General features: G+C 31.1%; 4 protein-coding genes across 13 annotated transcripts; 3 read left to right on the top strand and 1 right to left on the bottom strand.

Moving 5' to 3' along the window:
• Window positions 1-998: 998 nt before the first annotated feature.
• Window positions 999-8187, top strand: LOC136773183 (striatin-3-like). Of its 3 annotated transcripts, none has more exons than XM_066726613.1 (11): window positions 999-1571; window positions 2357-2460; window positions 2551-2730; window positions 3051-3252; window positions 4244-4405; window positions 4491-4614; window positions 4692-4819; window positions 5372-5547; window positions 5740-6077; window positions 6161-6472; window positions 6558-8187. In XM_066726613.1, exons 1-11 carry the CDS (start codon window positions 1302-1304, stop codon window positions 6725-6727), a joined length of 2166 nt encoding a protein of 721 aa, XP_066582710.1. In that variant the 5' UTR covers window positions 999-1301; the 3' UTR covers window positions 6728-8187. The 3 variants fall into 3 exon arrangements, with proteins under 3 accessions (XP_066582710.1, XP_066582711.1, XP_066582712.1); XM_066726614.1 differs by having other exon boundaries at window positions 4250-4405; window positions 6558-8168; XM_066726615.1 differs by having other exon boundaries at window positions 3051-3246; window positions 4250-4405; window positions 6558-8167.
• Window positions 8188-8855: 668 nt separating this feature from the next.
• Window positions 8856-11010, top strand: LOC136773345 (lysM and putative peptidoglycan-binding domain-containing protein 2-like). Of its 3 annotated transcripts, none has more exons than XM_066726948.1 (5): window positions 8856-9011; window positions 9334-9517; window positions 9611-9757; window positions 9834-9961; window positions 10064-11010. In XM_066726948.1, the coding sequence occupies exons 2-5, from the start codon at window positions 9344-9346 to the stop codon at window positions 10299-10301; spliced, it is 687 nt and encodes a 228-aa protein (XP_066583045.1). In that variant the 5' UTR covers window positions 8856-9011; window positions 9334-9343; the 3' UTR covers window positions 10302-11010. The 3 variants fall into 3 exon arrangements, with proteins under 3 accessions (XP_066583045.1, XP_066583044.1, XP_066583043.1); XM_066726947.1 differs by having other exon boundaries at window positions 8863-9242; XM_066726946.1 differs by having other exon boundaries at window positions 8864-9212.
• A 133-nt stretch (window positions 11011-11143) lies between these two features.
• Window positions 11144-12305, bottom strand: LOC136773346 (E3 ubiquitin-protein ligase RNF180-like). Of its 6 annotated transcripts, none has more exons than XR_010822595.1 (3): window positions 12164-12305; window positions 11465-11653; window positions 11144-11375 (listed from the first exon to the last, which is right to left on the bottom strand). XR_010822595.1 is itself a non-coding variant. In XM_066726950.1 (3 exons), the coding sequence occupies exons 1-3, from the start codon at window positions 12183-12185 to the stop codon at window positions 11217-11219; spliced, it is 360 nt and encodes a 119-aa protein (XP_066583047.1). In that variant the 5' UTR covers window positions 12186-12305; the 3' UTR covers window positions 11144-11216. The 6 variants fall into 6 exon arrangements, 2 of the variants coding, with proteins under 2 accessions (XP_066583047.1, XP_066583046.1); XR_010822596.1 differs by having other exon boundaries at window positions 12160-12274; XR_010822594.1 differs by lacking the exon at window positions 12164-12305 and adding an exon at window positions 11870-12153.
• A 1126-nt stretch (window positions 12306-13431) lies between these two features.
• LOC136773397 (protein brambleberry-like) lies at window positions 13432-18337 on the top strand. Its single transcript, XM_066727047.1, has 9 exons — window positions 13432-13890; window positions 14097-14484; window positions 14775-14960; window positions 15034-15256; window positions 15339-15635; window positions 15713-15925; window positions 15987-16217; window positions 16279-16570; window positions 16630-18337. Exons 2-9 carry the CDS (start codon window positions 14116-14118, stop codon window positions 16766-16768), a joined length of 1950 nt encoding a protein of 649 aa, XP_066583144.1. The 5' UTR covers window positions 13432-13890; window positions 14097-14115; the 3' UTR covers window positions 16769-18337.
• Window positions 18338-19326: the final 989 nt, after the last annotated feature.

Raw genomic sequence — 19326 nt, 5'->3', positions numbered from 1 at the left:
GTGAAGTTAACTGAAAGGTCGCCGAATCAATTTCCTATGGTGTAAGTTGGTACTACGTAATATTGACCAATCAGCGCTCTCAGATTCGATCATTCCGAGTGCTATAGTCAACTAACACGAATCTCCTATGCTCCGCTGTTAGGAAAAGACCCTGTATGTAGTGCACAGTGGGAAATCAGTGGAAAATTGAGTCGTATGTATGTGGTTCAGCTGCTTCACTCTGTAATTTAACATGGAAAATGATTACTATACACTATAGCTGAAAGCACACACGATTCAATTTATAGTTGTAGTATATACATACGAACGAAGCAATAAGCGAGTGAGTTAAGCCTACGGCACACTATGCTGGATTTCGTGCTAGAATGCTTGCTAGAATTGTGAAGACCAATGATGATTCAGTTGTGAATTAAATATAATAATCTCATTGGTCCTCACAAATCTAGCAAGCATTCTAGCACGAAATCCAGCATAGTGTGCTGTAGGCTTTAGGTGCGCGAAGTAAAAGGGCTGGTCTTTTTAATGCGATTCCTAAAAGCATCGAAAAATTATGGGAAAGCCATACCTGGCGATTACTGTATGTACATGTAAAAGATACCAAACTAATATGTAGTGTGTATAATTACAGCTCGGTTGTATATATGGCAAGACAATATGGTTTTAATAACATTTAAATTAAAATTAATCATATTAAGCATAAGTAAACAATAAATATTATATATTGAGATAAAAAAATATATTACTCAATGAATTTTGTAAAATCGGAGAGTAAGAAGTAGGAGTTACCTCACTAATGTAAAGAATACTATATGTATAGTGTATACGTAATAGAGTATACAGAAAAATCGGAGCGAGCCGAGCAGCATACTGTGTGAAGATAGTGCTCAATAGTATTAAAGAGAGAATGAGAGAGAGAGAAGGAGGGAAACTGTGAGAGACACAGAAAATGAAAGGAAGGGGAGAGAGAGAGAGAGAGAGAGAGAGAGAGAGATGAGATAGAGTGATAGAGAAAGAGGTGAGTGCCGACTGTGCTGAGTGCGGAGTGCTGTGCCGTGAAATAACTTTCACTCATCGAAGTGGTCGCGATAGAAATAATAATAGATCATTTTGCTATCTAGACATCGGACATAATTTGTTTAATATTGGTGGAAGATAGCTTGAAGGAGTCAGGTGTGGTATTGTAAATTAAATCTTTATGGTACACGAAAGTTCTCTCCCGTTCGATCGAAACATCCGACAGAAGAGCACTCTCTGGGCCTCGATGGAAAGAGAAGTTGGTGTAATGGCTGCCTTTTCATGAAATGAAGGTACCCAGCTTATCTTGTGCTTCTACAATGGAGGATAACTCCAGTTCCGCGTCGCAAAATCACAATGGACAATTGACTGGTGGTGCAAACATTTCCTTGACGAACAATAAAAATCAGGGTAGTGACAATGGCAGCAATGGAGACACTAAAGAGGATCAACCACCACAGTACTCGATGCCTGGTATTCTACATTTTATTCAACATGAATGGGCCCGCTTTGAGCTAGAAAGGTCCCAGTGGGAACTTGACAGGGCAGAATTTCAGGTATTTTCCCTTTCAACTTTTTTACATATCACCTTTTATTCTTCTCGTACTATCTACCGTTATTTATTTAATTTCTTTTCCGCGATCATTTCCCTGCTTTAGTACCCTGACGGCTCTCCTTGTGCTTCGTGCGTCTATTTTAACGTTATCTGTCAATGTATATTAATTTTTTTGATTAACTATCCCATAATCCAAGCTTTCCTTCAACTTTTCAATCTCCAATCAATGCACAACTCTATTAGTAATTCAAAAGCTAATTATTTTCCTTCAAAAACATTGTTAATTTTTAAATACAGTAAAGAGTTTTAATTTTTGCTATTTAGGTATATTTCATATCTCTTGATAATATTGGATGTTGATTGCTGTAATATAAGATTTTGTTTAATAACATTTGTATTGGTATAAAATATTTCTTTAGGGACATTACACAATTAAAAATGTTATTCCTGTCTGTATAATAGAATTTTCACATTACAATTTGTGGTATAGCTGTGACATCTGTATATAAAGCTTTTGGGTGACACTGATTAAATCTGATTATTCTAGAAGCCCTATAAACTTAAGCCAAAGTTTGTTTGATGAAAAATGTTACTAGCTACCTTGTGATAGTTAATTTTGCTTGAAATAGATTGATTATTAAGTTCAGCAATATGACTCAGCAATTTTTCTTTTAACAGTTTAATAGAAATGTTCTTATCACTTGTATTATTTGACTGTTTCATTTAAGAGAGAGAGATATATATATATATATATATATACAGACTGACTTAATTTTTCTTTTTTAGGCTAGGATAGCCTTTTTGCAAGGAGAAAGGAAGGGTCAAGAAAATTTAAAGAATGATTTAGTAAGGAGAATAAAGATGTTGGAATATGCACTTAAACAGGAACGGTAAGCTTTAGCAATTTAAAAATTGGTACATTACTTATAATTCCTTTCTGTAATTTCATAAACATTATTGATTGAGTTTTACAATTCCAGAGCAAGGTATCATAAATTGAAGTATGGTACTGATTTAGTCATACCAGGGGATGGAAAGCCACTGAATTATGAAGAAGGTAGCACAGGAGGTGCTTCTGATGGTGGTGGTAGTGATGGGGAGCAGTCATATACTTCAGTTAGTAATGTCAGCTGGCGACAGGGTCGTCAGCTTTTGAGGCAGTAAGTTAAAAGGATAAATTATACCCTTAAAATATATTATTATATATCAACAAAAACAATAGATTGTAGAACTGTCTCTGCGTTAGGCTAGTAGGTTGTATTTTGTATGAAGTAATCTTAAAATGGATACTGAATCGATTGTGAGAAGAATTTAATTTGTTACAATATTATGCAATTCTTTGTTTAATATTTTTTTGTAATTTAAAATTGACTAATCACCACAAAGGTTATTGCCTTACTACCTATTATACTAGAAGCAGAGGCAGTTCTATAATCCACTGCCTCAATTATCAACTCCACAACATTATACTTTTTTTCAGATATTTACAAGAAATTGGTTATACAGATACAATAATAGATGTACGTTCAAACAGAGTAAGATCTCTTTTGGGATTAAATAATAATGCAAATTCTGAAGAAGTAAATACTTCAGCATTAAATGGAAATCAGCATCATGAAAGATATTTAAATAAAGGAAACTATGATAAAAGAATTAATCAACCAGATCGAAAAAAGGTAGAGGTAAATAAAGTATAAAATCGTTTTTTTTTTTTAATTTTGACAATAAACTGTGGATGGGTTAGTCTTAAGTAACATGTTTCTTTTAAATAATAATTTAGTACCAATTTTTCTTAATCATCGTAATCAATACCTTTGGTTTTATTACTATAAGTTACGCATAAGAGAAATAAATTCAAATTAACTAACTTAAGAAGCAAGATTTTTCATCAACATAATAAAAACTTAATGAATAATTACATGTTCTACAACAGTAATTACAACTGTATTTTAGCTCTGCCTATTTTTAAACACAAATTTTATTCAGTTTTATCAAATATTTCTAATAGCAGTCAAATTTATATACCTTTCTTTTCCAAACATTTCAAAAACTTGTGTCATATGTTACATTTTACAAATTCATATTTCACAATTAAGTTTGTTTATTTTAACAAAAAAATTATATCACTTTTTACACTTTGTGCACATTGAATGGTATCAACTTATATAACAGATAAAGATAAAAATGCAAAAAGTTTAGAAAGCGTAAGGAATGTAGCTAATATGAACAATATAATATTGAAAATGCAGAAAGTATAATTTAGAGAAAAAGAAATTATACATTCATCCTTTGTTTTACGTGCGTTTTATTTTATATATTAATGTTTCGTTAAGTTTCCACCTTTCATACACACAATTGGGGATGAAAGCTTATTGAAAAAAGAAGTCGATTTTTTTCAAGTTTCGTTAAATACACGTAAAGTTTTTTTTTTTATTTAATATGTCTTTCTTTTACGTCGCGTATTGTGCACGGATTAGCTTTGCTCTTTGTTTGGGCTTGGCGAATCTTGAGAAAATAAAAATACCGGGAATAGAGCTAGTGGGTATTTATTGAGGAAATTTTGCAGAAGCGTAACGAGAAGCTCTTGTAGTCCGTAGCTATTCCGTTATACTATTATAAATATGTAGGCTCAACAGAAAAGTTATTGATATTTGATATTATTCATCTTTTGAGTTACAGCCAAGCTCAATAGCAGAAGCAATGATATTAGATACACAAGCAGCAGTTATGTCAAATTTTGAGTTCCTAAGTGATAATGATATGGATATGGAGGAAGAAGAAGGTGATGTAGAAGATGAGATTTATAATACCAATGCAGAACCAAAACCAAAAAAGGTACGATGCACAAATTCAATTTCAAATTCTATTACGCGAGTATATTTATCTGCACGTACATACTAATGTTTAATGTATTACGTAGGCAGCGCTTCGTCTTACAGAAGATATAGATACTGAAACTGAAGAGGTTCTGAATGAATTCAATCGCCTTACTGACATTGAAGAAACACCGCCTATGCACCTTGAAATCGAGTCTAACGAATGGAGTTAGAATTATAATTTGATAACGTATTTTAAAGTTCTACTTCATTTAACTCTTACTATTATTTTCCTTTTTTTTTAGATGCATTACATAGAGGTATGCAACCAGATACCAGAAATCAAAATAAAGAAGGTAATGATCCGGTTGTATTGGAGCTCGGAGAATTAGAACAGTTATGTGTCAATAATGAAACAGAGCTATCCTACGATGTATGTATCACAGTAAATAATTGAAATCACTACTTTTTAACACACATTTGTATATACATTAGGGTAGTTAAAAAAAGTAGATTTTGTTTTATTGCATAATTAAAATTTGTTTCTATATATCAAAATAAATCTCTGCAACAAAGTTGAATTGGCGCAGTTCTGATTTGTTATTATTTTTTGTTTACTTTAAAAGATTTTATATTGTCAATACGTTTCTCTATTTATTTCTCTTTCTAAAAATTATATGTTGTAATTATTCGGATTTTAATATCAATTTGAATATAACATTTTCGACAATTTAATGATGTAAAATTGATAATGAACATTTGAATGCAGGTAATTAAACATTCTTTTACGACTTTAACTTATAAACGGAACAAAAAAATATTTAAAGTTTATTGCGCCACCTTTCAAAATTAAGCTGCTGAACTCAACTTTGATGAGAAGTTTTATTTCAATGTATAGAAACAAATTTTACTTGTGCGATAAAAAAAAACAATCGGCTTCTTATGAATCATCCTAATATGCATATATTTTTATTGTTGTTGTTAGATTGTTAAAAGAGAAGCATCATTCAGAAAAACGTGGAACGCAAAGTATACATTGCGTTCGCACTTTGATTGTGTCAGAGCTCTCGTCTTCCATCCGTTGGAACCAGTTCTTATAACTGCGAGTGACGATCATACATTGAAATTATGGAATTTGCACAAGACTGTACCAGCGAAAAAGTAAGAATCTTATTTTTTTTTGTAAAGAGTCTTATATTAATAAATATAATTGTTTCTAATACTTATTAATATTTTATGTTTAACGATTAGTTTTCTGGCATGGTTACAAATTGATTTATAAGCAAATTGCTGTGACTGAAGAGATAAGTTAAAGGTTTTGGCAAACATTAATAAAATAATGTTTATTGATAGGTCTGTTTCGCTTGACGTTGAGCCGCTTTACACATTTAGATCACATACCGGCCCTGTATTGTGTTTAGCTATGTGCGGCACAGGCAATCGTTGTTATAGTGGTGGATTGGACGGTAACATTCATTGTTGGTCCCTACCATCTGCTAATATAGATCCGTACGATGCATATGAGCCAAGTGTCCTTAGCCAAACGTTAACAGGACACAAGGACGCAGTTTGGGGATTAAGCATGAACAATGAACGCAACCTATTGTTATCTATTAGTTCTGATGGCACTGTAAAATTATGGAGTCCACACAGTAAATCACCCCTTCTTCATACATATGTTTCTGAACAAGGTTGTTATTTCTTCTTTTTTCATAGTTGTGATGTTTTAAATCTTTTTAATATGGTATATTTTGCAATGAAATACTTATTTCAGATGGAATACCAACTTCTGTAGACTTTATACAAGATGAACCACATAGATTAGTGGTTTCTTACGAAGGAGCATGGGTGGTATTCGATACAGAGACTGGTGCTTCGATTACCCGTTTTGAAACCAACGAAACAAAAGGTATTAATCGTGTCGTAGTCCATCCTACCATACCGTTAGTTATTACTGCTCACGAGGATAGACACATAAGATTTTATGATCATCGGTCGGCTACTCTTGCTCACGCCATGGTTGCTCATCTTGACGCTGTTACTAGTCTTGCTATGGATCCACATGGTCTATATCTACTATCAGGAAGTGAGTAGCCGCGATTAAAAGTAATCCTAATCTTGTGCACATTTTGGAACTGTTCAATGTCTTATGTTATTAATTAAATTTATAGGCCATGACTGCAGTATAAGATTATGGAACATGGATAATAGGACTTGTGTTCAAGAAATAACAGCACATCGTAAAAAATTTGATGAAAGTATTTTAGATGTAGCGTTCCATCCAACTCGGCCGTTTATAGCAAGCGCTGGTGCCGATGCTCTCGCAAAAGTATTTGTGTGAGATGTAAATCAGGATTTGTCTTTTTCCGTCACGATGAAGGCAGTTTTTGTACCCATATTCTTTTTAAATAGTTTTATCTGTACGTATCACACTTCCAATTATGTTGTAACATTTAATGCTCTATAATTGAAAAATTAAATATTACTCATACTGTAAAATTAAAGTCAAATCATAATCGTTACCCGTGACTCTTATCGACAAAAAAAATTATTTCTAATATACATGTTGCTTGTTGATACAGTCTTCATCACATAGCCATCACACAATTCGGGATAGAGGGAAGGGGTCTGTCTTGTAGTATATTAGTTAAGATAGTCCCATTAATTAGATTGAAAAAGCCCCTTTGCCCAGAATCCAGAAAGCACACTGCCGCAGTAGCATAATATTTACTTTCGTGTTATACTATTTATTACAAAATATATCACAGTTACTGTTGCACAGCTACTGGGGATTAAAATGTAATGAGCTACGATAAAACTGTCCTAATAAAAAATACATTAATTAGTCTCCCATTACACAGCCTCTATGCTACCTTATGAATGTATACCTTGAGGTCAGCATTGAGAGTAATAATAAACAAAATACATTGATAATAATAATTACTTTTAAGATTATTATAAAATTATAGACATAATATTAACAATAAATTATAACTGTGTGTTTCTCTGTAATATATTGTATTTAAAAATAGACACTGTGTAACGTATTATAATGAACATTTTTTCATTAAACTCTCATTCCATTATTTTGCTTAATTTTATGCCTTTTATTAAGTGGATATTTTTTTCTGTTGTGTGATTGCATCGATACACGAAATCTTTAATATAGTATACAAGGTATGTCAAAAATCCTGGACCCCCTCAATAATTCGAAAACTAAATATTTTAGGAAACAAATTTTTAGGAATAATTCTATTAGATTTATAAAACTTTATCAAACGTTTCCTTATGCTTAATTGGGGGTGCGACGTTGAAGGTCATGCGAACCGAACTAATGAGAAGGCTACCTTCATTTTTTCTTTTAACGAAACCACTATTTTTTATCGTATATTTTTTCTTATTCAAGGGCCTTCCAAAACATTTGTAAATGTACTATTCTGTTGTCGTTTATTAAATATTTCTATTTGAATGTGTGTTTAAGTACAGGTGAGTAACAACGCGGTTAACGCGTCAGCTGCCTGACGGTCATTCACACTACTTCAGCTGACTTCAGCTGACTCTTCAACCAAATCTATACCTTTGTTCAATTTAAAATCGAAATATCTAAGGGTGAGTCCGACCAAATCCTGTAAAAATAAAATTTTACAATGTAGGATTGCCAATTTGCTGTGAATTAGCCAATCAGCATACGTATTTTCGAAAAATTGGCAATCCTACATGGTAAAATTTTACCTTACAGGTTTTGGTCGGACTCACCCTAAAGATAGAATGAAATGATAACTTTTTGAAAGTGTTTTGGAAAGTTTTTCAAATAAGCTTCAATAATATGCAATTGAAAATAGGGACTTTCACATGACCTTAAACATTTCATTCAAGGTATAAACCATGAAAAAGACACTAATTAATAGATGTTTTAAAGTAATACAAATTATTTCTTAAACATTTTTTTTCAAAAACGTTTAGTTTCCAAAGTATTTAAAGGGTCCGGGACTTTAAAAACATCCTGTATTTAGAGTATATAATATACACTAAATTTAAAAAGTGAAAACAAGTTTTGTTATTGGTTTATTCCTTTACCTGTGAGAGCTCCTGAACTTCCCTATTTAAAAACGAAAGGTTTGCCTAATAACGTAGATTTAAAAGATTTACTCAGGGTTTTAAAAAAGCGACTAAGAAGCAATCGAAAATTAAACGATTCACTGACCAATAGAACTTAGAAGAGTGAAATTCTAGTGAAATATTAAATTAATTCAGGAACTTGAGAAGTGTGTTTGTATGCTTTCATTAGCTTTTAATTACTTTAACCCACTTTAATCCATGATTGGTGATCCAAAATGCAGCATCATCAACCCCTGCATTTATCCTATAACAAATCAATGAATTCTTCCTTCTCCTTATCATAGTCCTAGCTGGTCCTAACAGGATATCTAGGAAGATATAATACTACCTAGTATGCTATACTCTTACTACTGTGCTCGTATTTTGGATGGATCACGGATAGTCAGCTGATCCAATCCAAATCGAATGGAGTCAAAGTCAAAGTCGTCAAAGATGGTTTAACATCCGTATAAATGTAGTAGATGTTCATGATTTAAGAAATATCCCGTTCAATATGAATTTATACCGTAAGAATACTATCCGATTGTTAAGTATGTAATTATGATGTAAGGTTAATGTTATTCTTTGATATCTTTGAGCGAATACCATTGGTTCTTTTTTATCATGAGACAAACAAATCACGCGTTTAATTACAAATCATTTTAAGTAATACTACATATTATGTGAGTTAAATAAATGTGAACTCATTATATAATTTTGATAAGGAGGTACATGAGATTTGTATAATATTTAAATAGGTTAAGTCAATGCTTAATAAGTATCTATAAAAAGTAATAAGACATGCTGATATATATATAAAAAATATAAAATTTGATTTTATATTAACAGGTTGTTAAGGATGGAATGGAATGGGGCTGAAATGGAAGAGCGAATGTGTATTAGAGATAGCAGCAAACCACATAAAAAATATGGTAGCACAGCAAAACACATCACACGCACTGAAAATTTAGTTAAGCATAGCGTGTCTCCTACAGATACTCTTCAAGGAATTGCTTTAAAATATGGTGTTACAGTATGTACTTTTGCTATGTATAGTTGTAAAAGTAAAATTATGTTTATTTAATATTTTTGTGTTTTCAAATTAATAATACTTATAATATTATAGACAGAACAAATAAGGAGAATTAATAGACTGTGGGCATCGGATAGTTTATTCTTACGAGAATATTTACTTATACCTATAAGCGTGGAAGCTAGTTTACCTGACATCACAGATGATTCTGCCAAACCTGGCCATGAAGCGGTTCAACCTGTTAGTTTTATTGGTTACAACTCTTAATTTTATTCTTAATTTATATACATAAATTAATACTATATTCCCTTCACAGATTTCCAGTTCTTCTTCAATAGCATCATCTATTGATGATGAAAGTTCTATTAATGATTTCTTAGCTAAAATGGATTCATCAATTGCATCTGTTAAAAAAGAGGTCAAACGTGCTCAAGGGAGTAGTGAGTAAGTTAATTATATACTTTTATTTATTTCAATATTTATATTTATTATAATATAGAAATACCCTGAAAGAGGAATCATTAAAATATCTAATTTTAATTACAGATTTTGTGGTGAGGGCGACGATTTTTTCGTACAGAGACGAAAAAAATGTACGAAGTTACGAAATTCACTTCCCGTTACGTCAAATTCATATTTATCGTCCCCTTCCGAGTCACAACGACCATCTTCATCTAGTGATTTGCATAATTTTCCTACCGCCGTCGTAATGACACAAGGGAGAAAAATTAAAACTTCTCTACAAAGACTTCAACAGCAACAAGATGAAATGTTTCAATTGTAGCGGTTCTATTTTGTTTCATGTGATGGTAATAACACGATTATAAATACTAATTAAAAATCTTTTAAGTTAGTAAGAGCTAGATATTTGATTCAAAACGATATTATTTGATATTATTTTCGGTATGTCATTATTTTTTTCATAATTTGAAATCAATAATTAAAGTCAAGTAGATAAATCATGAAGATGCTTAAGTTAACATTGGCCACCATCAAGAACAATTTATTGCAATTTTCACTCAACATATTTGAAAGAACCATGTGTGCCTTTAATACAAATCTGTAGATTGTTTACATTTTGCTTTGTTGATTTTTCAGATATATAAAATATTCTATTTTTAATGTCGCGCGTCTTCTTAAATAGTCATTTATTTTTAAATAATTATAATGAATAATAGACGACGTACATATTGTTGCATTGAGCAAGGTTATCAATAGCATCTAGCAGATCTACAAAAACTACAATTGTAATTATACATTACTGAACAAAAAATTTCTTACAATTAAGCGAATTGTAATCATATTAATTTACAAGTACTGAGCTTTGTTTAAGAGTTTTATTAAACATTATTGTTTGTCAAATAAGACAAAATTTAACTATATAAGACACCTGCATAATATTTCAATGGCTGAAGAAAAAGAATTTTAGTCAAATTTTATTTTATAGATAAGTAAATGAATAAATTTATGCAAGTAGAGCAAATTTATTGGTAATAAGTAAAATATGGAATTGCTTTAAGAAAATAATTTTTATTGAATCATGTTTAAAAGATATGATTTCCGTTTATTACATTATATGGTTTTCTGCATAAAGTAATCATTCAACAAAATATAATAGCCAATATATACTTGCAAATTTGAATTTTATTAGGATTGGCTTAAGAGTAAATACACAAATTAATCCATTTAAAAAAATATATCATTGGTTTCCAATTGCTAAATCTACCTTACTATATATTAATCTAATTGGTGGTATGACATATTGTTTGCAATTACATTTTATAACATTAACAAAATTAAAAGACCCTATACGAATGTTGCAGTTCAAACAGTTAAGTCTTCCTTTTGTCCAAGAATTCTGTAGAAACAAAGAATATCAATATTTATTTTGCACAAACTTTGAATATGAATTTAATTCAATTATAATGAAGATAATTATGATGTTACTTGGTTTATTGCTTCTTTAATCCATTCAGGAATATTATCGTCTGACATATATAGGCAAGAATCAATTTCCTCTGATGCACAGGTTAATTGTTTAGTAGAATCTCTTATTTCATTATGCGCAGAAAGTAATTTATCCTCTTTACATGTAAATAAAATTTTACGACAATGTTTACACCGTAAGGTGATCATCTAAAAATGGTAAAAACTAAATATATTATATTTTCAAAGCATAAAATTCAATTGTCCTTTTAAATAATAGAAATATATGTGACTGCAGAAATACTACTACTATTTAAAATTTTAATATAGTAAAACAAATATTTAATAAAATTTTCATCATTAAATCAAACCGAGTCTCATTGAATAATATCATTAAGTTTTCTGATGAAAAATAAATTGAATTACTTTACTATTTTATTATTTTCATAATTTCGTGTTATGGTAGTACTTTTTCATCAACATTAACACAGCCAAAGCACGCACATACAAGCTTGGACATAAAGAAGCTAAAATTTAACACAGTAAGGAAAGGACAACTTGACAATAAGAACAAGAAGACTATAAAACATCAGGATCAATTATTGCAAATTTCTATATTATGTGCAGTTTGCTTGACTGAACTCAATGTAAATATTACTCATTCTCATTAGTCCTTTAAGTCTTAATTATTATGTGATATATCTACTATTATCTACCTACAAGTACATACAACTATGGGCATTGGGCAGCAGTCAGCAGCTGTGCTGCCTGTGCTCAGTGCTGGTCAGTGCTGGTGCTGTTGGGTGCTGTGCTGAGTGTGCTGCACTGCTGCAGTGTGCTGCGGCTGTGGGCTCAAGCTCTTTTCTCCCACTTTACTTTGGCTGCGTTTCAAAACTTTAGCGCTACGATAGCGCTAGGTAAAATACGTGTCATGATCGGTCAAATTGATTCAACTGACCAATCATGATATAGCGCTACCTTAGCGCTTAAAATTTGAAACGCAACCTTCGACTTCGCTTTCTGTGCTTTGCATTCGTATGTAGCTTGAAAATTAAAGGTGCCTTCTCATGGTGACTATATTGGTGTTTGATTGGTGTTTGATTGGTGGCGGGTGCGTTCACGGAGACGCTATAACGCGCTACTTTTCAGCGTCAAAAATGTGACGTGACATTGGCCATGTTCCAGAATTCACTACCAGTAGTATACTGCGGAAATCGTTATATCTTTGGCCGTGTTCCGTTATTAAGACCGTTATTGACTGTGAGTACTGAAAATCTATAGTTTATGTCACGCAAACTATAGATTACTAGTACTCACAGTCAATAACGGAACACGGCCTTTGTCAAGAATGAAGCATTGAAAGAAGACAGAAGGATATTCCGCAGTACTGCGGTGCCGTCTGCCAGTGAATTTTGAAATACGATCATTATTGGATAGAAAAGGATATGAATTAAGGTGACTGATGGGTTGACTAAATACTAATATAAGAAAAAAGGAGATATCGCCAAATGAAATAACCATCGATCCGGCGTCAACGTTGAAAGTTGAAATAATCCAACTTTATATGCGAAACGCTAGCATCAAAAACGACCCAATGGTTGCATTCAGTAGAGACAACAGTTGCGGAACTGTTGAGTAATTCTTTTTAAACTTCTACTTCTATTGGAAAAAATTATAGGATCTAAGAGTAATAGCCAATAACATACAACGCTCCCTCAACATTTGTCTCTACTGAGTCTACTGAATGCAACCAATGCTACTTGAAATTGAACTTTGAAGCTTTTCAGAAATGTACAGTTTACGTGACATATATTGTTGTTTTCGCTTGTTTGTATACAAAGTGATGCGAGGCTTGAAATGGCGCTGTAAACACGCTTCTGCGATTGGCTGTGATTCATAATTTCAAATATAACGATATTGCGCTTCGAAATAGGTAATTTTGATTGGTGAATTTGAACGGGTAGCCAGTATGGCTGCTATTTTTCATATAAGCCGATTTCCTTGTATGATGAAATTTTTTTAATAATTCTAAATATTTATCACAATTTTGCTAATAAATTTTTTTGAAGAATCAAATTTCAATATATGCTTCATTTATTCATTTACAAAATTAGAGATTAAAACCTTATAAATCTATAAACTCATCGGCCATTGATAAGTTTGTCACGTGGGGACACCGTTGCGTAAAGCCAAATAATAAAAATACACATTTGTCATCGTATTTAAACTAGAAAACTTGTAAAGTACCACTAAAATGGTCTTACCATGAAAATTTTAAAGGTTTTTCTAGATTAGACCAAACTTGATGTAGCTTGTTATATTATTGGAGTACAAAAGTTTTAATAAGCAACATTTAAAGAGGAAATAGAATATTTTGTTGTATGGTAATATACTGAAATCGTTGTATAGTGGAGCAGAAAATACACTTAATATATTCTATTCTTAATGTAAGTTTCTTATTAACTTTATATATAGTAATGCTAACAACATAGAGCAACATGAAAATATTTGGCATCTTTGACTGTTTCTAATATACAGCTTATGAAAATTTTAATATCTTTTTGCTAAATGGTTTATTGACATATAAAATTTTGAATTAAATTTTAAGTGAAAACAATGCAGTAATAGGTTTTATTCTTTTTTATTATTTCAGTTTCATTTATCATATAAATATGGAACTGGCATTTGTTGTATTATTATTTACTATTAACATTAGCCAATCTCAATCAGCAACTGTATTAAATTGGATATGGGGAAAATCAGAGGATGATAACACTGCTGTGGTGGCTGATGGAGTTCCATTAATAAATATTCCTTACGAAACAATGACAGAAGATGAAAAGTTTTTACAAGAAGCAGCAAAATTTACAGATATCCAAGTGTCCTCGCCTTTGGAAACATGCCAACATAAGGTTGTTATGAAAATTAAAACCTCTTGCAGTGACATGACTGAAGAAGAGCTAGCAAAGCTAAGTGTTAATTTGTTAAATTGTCAATCAGCAGTAGAAGGGAGAAAAATGTTTCCATGTACAGAAGAAATGGTAAGTATTACATTGAACAGCACATATAAAATTGAAAAGGTGTTGAATATGTTTAGTTTTGGTAGGGGTAGTTTTGAGCATGTTCAGACTTGCATATCCCCTCCATAAGTCAGGCAGTAGTGGGGTAACTATTTTATACAGCGTCTCTAAAATCTGTGTAGTGTAAAATATCTATTTACTCTGAAATATTCCCTTACATTTCTATTATTATTTAAAAGATAGTATAAAAATTTTATGGTTTTAAAATGGATCTTTTAAAATTTTATTATATAAATGTAATGTTTTTTCAGTCACTTAAGCAATGTACCACAGACATGGATGCAGATATGTGGAATGCCTATCATTTGATGAGTAATAGGGCAAGAGCTGTGTGCTATGCAGCTAGAAGTACACAATTCAGAGCCTTAACAGAATTAACAGTTAATAAATTAATGCAAAGTGCTCATTCTCAAATAAAGACTCTTGACTCATTAAAGGTAATTTAAATTAAACTTCTGTCTCTAAATCATTCTTTGAAAGATTGTTTTTAAAAGAATATAATAAATACAGGAGGGACAGGAACGTCTTGAACTACAAACTATTGAGGCATTACATTCATTGTCCGAAGGAAACCAGGTTTTAATGCAACAACAAACATATTTGAAGGATGCTCAAATTTCAGCACACAATTTGGTAACAACAAATCTGAGAGAACTAAACAACGAAAAGGCCCTAATTCGAGCTGGGCATGCACAACTTGTAGTTATGACTGAAGATATTAAAAAGAAATTAGGTAGTAGATGAGTAAACGTTTATATAGTAGTATAAATTAATTGAACTGTAATTTGTATATACATTCATTTATTTAATTGTAGAAAAAGCAAATGAAGAACTTTTGGAGCAAGCACAAGAACGTGGTGCCAATCATAAAGAAGTATTGGAGGATTTAATGAGTATTCAAGAACAAGCTCTTACAATTTGGGATAAAATAGAGGCTAGTACTGACCGGATCCTTGAACAGCATGAAACAGCAGCTCAACAATACGAACAAACTTTAAAGAAATTGACCCAAATCAATGAAACAATACAATATATCTTGGATGCTACAACTAATATGCGTTCCGAAATCGACGAGAAATTAGGATGGATCACTGATTATATTGGAGATACAGGTTTAAATTATTTATTTTCTTTTTAATGTTATATTAGAGTATTGTATAAATTTAAAATATTTAAAAAATTTTTTTAGGAGAGCAACTACAAAGAGTTTATCGTATCTTCTTGCATGTCTTGTATCTGATGGTAGCTATGGTGGTTGCAGCTTTTTTAAATGCTCCAATTATAACAAGAATTACTCTGCTAGGATTGATACCATTAAATCTAGCAACCTATTTAAAACATGGATTGGATGGCTGTTTAGATTTTCCTTCTATCACAGTACTAATATTTTTAATTACTGGAAGTGAGTGTAACCAAATAAATTCTTCTTTATGATATTCATTTTTAAATACCTATATTTTCAGTGCACTTTGTAATGTCTGGAATTCAATATTTCTGTGGGCCAAAAACTTTGAAGACTTTAAGTAAAAATGAACAAAATGTAATGTCTCAAAATGGAACTTTAAGTGACAAAAATCATCAACATACATCTTCTTCTTACAATTATATTCCTAAGAAGAGCTTATATGTCCGAATAAAAAACACATTTAACAGTTTTTTTAATGGGATCGTCTATCAATTAAATCATGCAACAGGTAAACAAAAATAGCCAATAATTAATTAAAAATATTAATTTGTTCATGTTTTCATTTTTAGAAATAATTGGATCCTTTGTTGAAGCTGCAACTTTATGGAGTAAACGGAGTTTAACTTCCCATGAAGAGCTTTCTTGCTCGTATGTACCATCTAAGAAATCTCGAGCTGATTTATTATATGATTATGGGAAGGAATATTTATCAGACGACGCCACTGAAGCAGAAATCTCTGATAAACTAGAAAGCTATAATAGTTTCGATAACTTGGTGGATGCTAGTGAATTACGAAGACGTTTTTTAATGGATGCGGCTAAATATAATTCTCGCAAAATTCCTACACCAACAACAAGAAGGTACTAAAGTTTGCACATTTTTTTCATTTGTATATGATATACAGTCTTTTTATTCTCAGTCCTAGTCCATCTTATTCGTCACCACGTACACCCTGTGTTGCTTTTACAAGGAATGGAAAACGATGTAGATTATATGCCACAATTGGAAGTAATTATTGTTCAAGACATAATATTGGCTCTTCTGTTATGGGAGACTAAGGTTTTTTCAGTACTATCTTCTATAATAAATGTAAATATTAATAATTTATTGAATGTTTTACATTTTGAAGCATAATAATAACTGTATAGTATGACTATTAATTAGTAAATTTACGGATATGATGAATAGAAATATACATTTATTTAGGTTTAAAAAAACAATGTCTTTTAAAAGAAGCACAAAAGTATAATTATTCTAGAATACTAGACATGCGACAAAAGAAATATTCTACTAGATAAATAGTTTCATCATTTTTAGTACTATACCTAATATTAATTACTAGACTCTTAAGACCAACTTTTCACATTCCTTAGATTTATTTATAATAAAATATAGTGCTTGATGTGAAATTCACTTTAAATATTTTATCTTAATTTCTTCTGGTAGAATTAATATTTATTTTCATGCGTTATTGTGTATAATTAATTTGTATACTTTACTTATTTTTCTTAATAATTAATATTGTGTGACAAAAGATATGAAACAAACATTAAAGTTTATTCATATAAACAAACATTGTTTCTTAATAACGGTATTTCAAAATCTGCGTACCTATAAAGTATAATCTACAAGAAACCATTTCATATTGTGCACAATTTGTATTATTTGTTATTTTGTTATACTTTGCAATTATATTAAAACTTTATGTAGTTATTAATTTTTTTAAATTGTGCAAATATTCTATACATAATTGAAAACCATAGGCCAATCGATGGATTTGGAGATGGTCTAAAATTAACCTTTAGACTGCTTGAGCTCTTTCCAACAGAATTTTTAAATTGATCTACAGAGAACGTGCAGCAAATACAGGTAGTGAAGTGAGAATGTGTATTTGGTGTATGTACATACTATCAGTACAAACGATCGATCAATTTTCGCGCCTTTTAAAGTGTATTTTATATATGTGTGTAAAGAGTTGCAGAATGGCACTTCGCTATCACTGTATTTGCTGCATGTTCCCCTATTATGACCATTTTAACTATCAACAGTATATTTGTGGTAAAAAGTTCTGACAAATATCTTGTGCCACTTAAGTGGCGTCTGACTGAGTCCGGCAGTCTAAAATTTAGATTCTAAAGTATTCTAAACTGTCTAATGAAAGTTTAAGAAAAACAAATAAAAGCGTTTACTCAACTATTATAACAATCGATTTTTGTAATAAACTGTAAAGTACTGTAACCAAGCAGCTATCTTTAGTAGATTTTTAAAAAAGAATTTAAATTTAATCAACGGATCTTTATTGGTAAGAGATGCGTGTTACTTTAGTTATATTGTTTCCGTTGCGTTTCAACTCTTTTAACTTTGAATAATATATCAACATGATAAATAAGATCATATAAATTTTACCGAGTTAAAGAAAATTACTGTATAATGATCAATTTAATTTTTGAAATTATCATTTGAAGAACACTTCGAAATTTCACATTTTAGTCTTTGAATCACAAAAGTGCTTGACTTTTCAAAACTTTTAAGTATATAGTTAAAGAGAACAGTGGAGCAAGGGAGTGCGAGAGAGAGAGAGAGAGAGAGAGAGAGAGGGAGATAACACACTTATTTTTAATAATACATAAAATCATGTCTACAGATTTGGAAAAAGTATTTAAAAATAAAGAACACATATTTCTCTCGAATTTCAGTTTTTCCCCTAAGTGTGAAATGTATATTTTATCAGCGGCTCGGTTCACCCGAAGAAAAATATACGAGCTTCTATAAAGCGCAATATTAAGTTTATCTATTTACATATGTTATTTCTAGCGAATTGAAGAGATTCTAGTTAAAAAGCTATGCTGTAATAACTTTTATCTATTATTTAAAAATGATTGTTTTGATATTAACAAATAAAGAAAATTGGAGAGTATAAATATAATATACTATTATACAATACACACAGAATGCGTGTAATAGATAGGGAAATACCAATTTAATTATAGATTAATAAAATAGGATAATTATTAACAATCAGTTTCGAAAATAAGCACTGCATTTCCAGCTGAATGCGCTCTTAGAAATCTTTGCATTTCCCATCGAAACTAGAATCCCTATTGGAGACAATAAAATTTTTTCGAATTACAGATAAATTTGAGCATTGTTTAGTGTATTATAATATTTATAATAATTATAATTTGAAGATGAAAGCTAATTGAGTGAGAAATGTATTAAAAATTATGATATATCTTTTAGTGTGTCGCGTTGTGAAAATGCTGGCACTTATATAAACACGTGTATGAAAAATGCAACCATTTGGTCTTGTCAGCACAAAATATCTTTGTTATTTTAAAGATCTATCAGTATTCTGACGAAAATAGGATGGAAGATTCTCCAATATCTGGCTCGGCGTTTCATTATTCCCTCCGCTGTATAGCGTCGCGCGCGTGTCGCGTTTCTTGACAGTTCTGACACTTCTACGCGATTTGACCATCACCGACTGAACCGACTAAACATCATTCGCGCAAGAAACCAAGAAACAGAGAAAGAAAAACTGTAGCATAGCTTCAGCCTGCTTTATTTTGACGACGGAAAACACACGACTATTTAGCAACTCTACGATTCTCGCGCT

Source organism: Prorops nasuta, unplaced genomic scaffold (assembly GCF_024137725.1).
Source record: "Prorops nasuta isolate Cenicafe-Biocafe unplaced genomic scaffold, Cenicafe_Pnas_1.2 PNAS00005, whole genome shotgun sequence".
NCBI lineage: Eukaryota > Metazoa > Arthropoda > Insecta > Hymenoptera > Bethylidae > Prorops > Prorops nasuta.
The sequence above is the reverse complement of the archived record's forward strand: the minus strand, read 5'-3'. Positions and strand labels throughout refer to the sequence as shown.

Coding starts and splice junctions, on each gene's coding strand:
- LOC136773183 (XM_066726613.1), top strand. CDS start 1,302: ATGAAGGTACCCAGCTTATCTTGTGCTTCTACAATGGAGGATAACTCC. Junction 4,406..4,490: donor CAGAACCAAAACCAAAAAAG/GTACGATGCACA, acceptor TGTATTACGTAG/GCAGCGCTTCGTCTTACAGA. Junction 4,615..4,691: donor AATCGAGTCTAACGAATGGA/GTTAGAATTATA, acceptor CTTTTTTTTTAG/ATGCATTACATAGAGGTATG.
- LOC136773345 (XM_066726948.1), top strand. CDS start 9,344: ATGGAATGGAATGGGGCTGAAATGGAAGAGCGAATGTGTATTAGAGAT. Junction 9,518..9,610: donor CTTTAAAATATGGTGTTACA/GTATGTACTTTT, acceptor ATAATATTATAG/ACAGAACAAATAAGGAGAAT. Junction 9,962..10,063: donor CGTGCTCAAGGGAGTAGTGA/GTAAGTTAATTA, acceptor TTTTAATTACAG/ATTTTGTGGTGAGGGCGACG.
- LOC136773346 (XM_066726949.1), bottom strand. CDS start 11,963: ATGTCCAAGCTTGTATGTGCGTGCTTTGGCTGTGTTAATGTTGATGAA. Junction 11,654..11,912: donor GTGTTAATGTTGATGAAAAA/GTACTACCATAA, acceptor TACCATTTTTAG/ATGATCACCTTACGGTGTAA. Junction 11,376..11,464: donor TTAAAGAAGCAATAAACCAA/GTAACATCATAA, acceptor TTGTTTCTACAG/AATTCTTGGACAAAAGGAAG.
- LOC136773397 (XM_066727047.1), top strand. CDS start 14,116: ATGGAACTGGCATTTGTTGTATTATTATTTACTATTAACATTAGCCAA. Junction 15,636..15,712: donor TGATTATATTGGAGATACAG/GTTTAAATTATT, acceptor AAATTTTTTTAG/GAGAGCAACTACAAAGAGTT. Junction 16,571..16,629: donor CCTACACCAACAACAAGAAG/GTACTAAAGTTT, acceptor TTTTATTCTCAG/TCCTAGTCCATCTTATTCGT.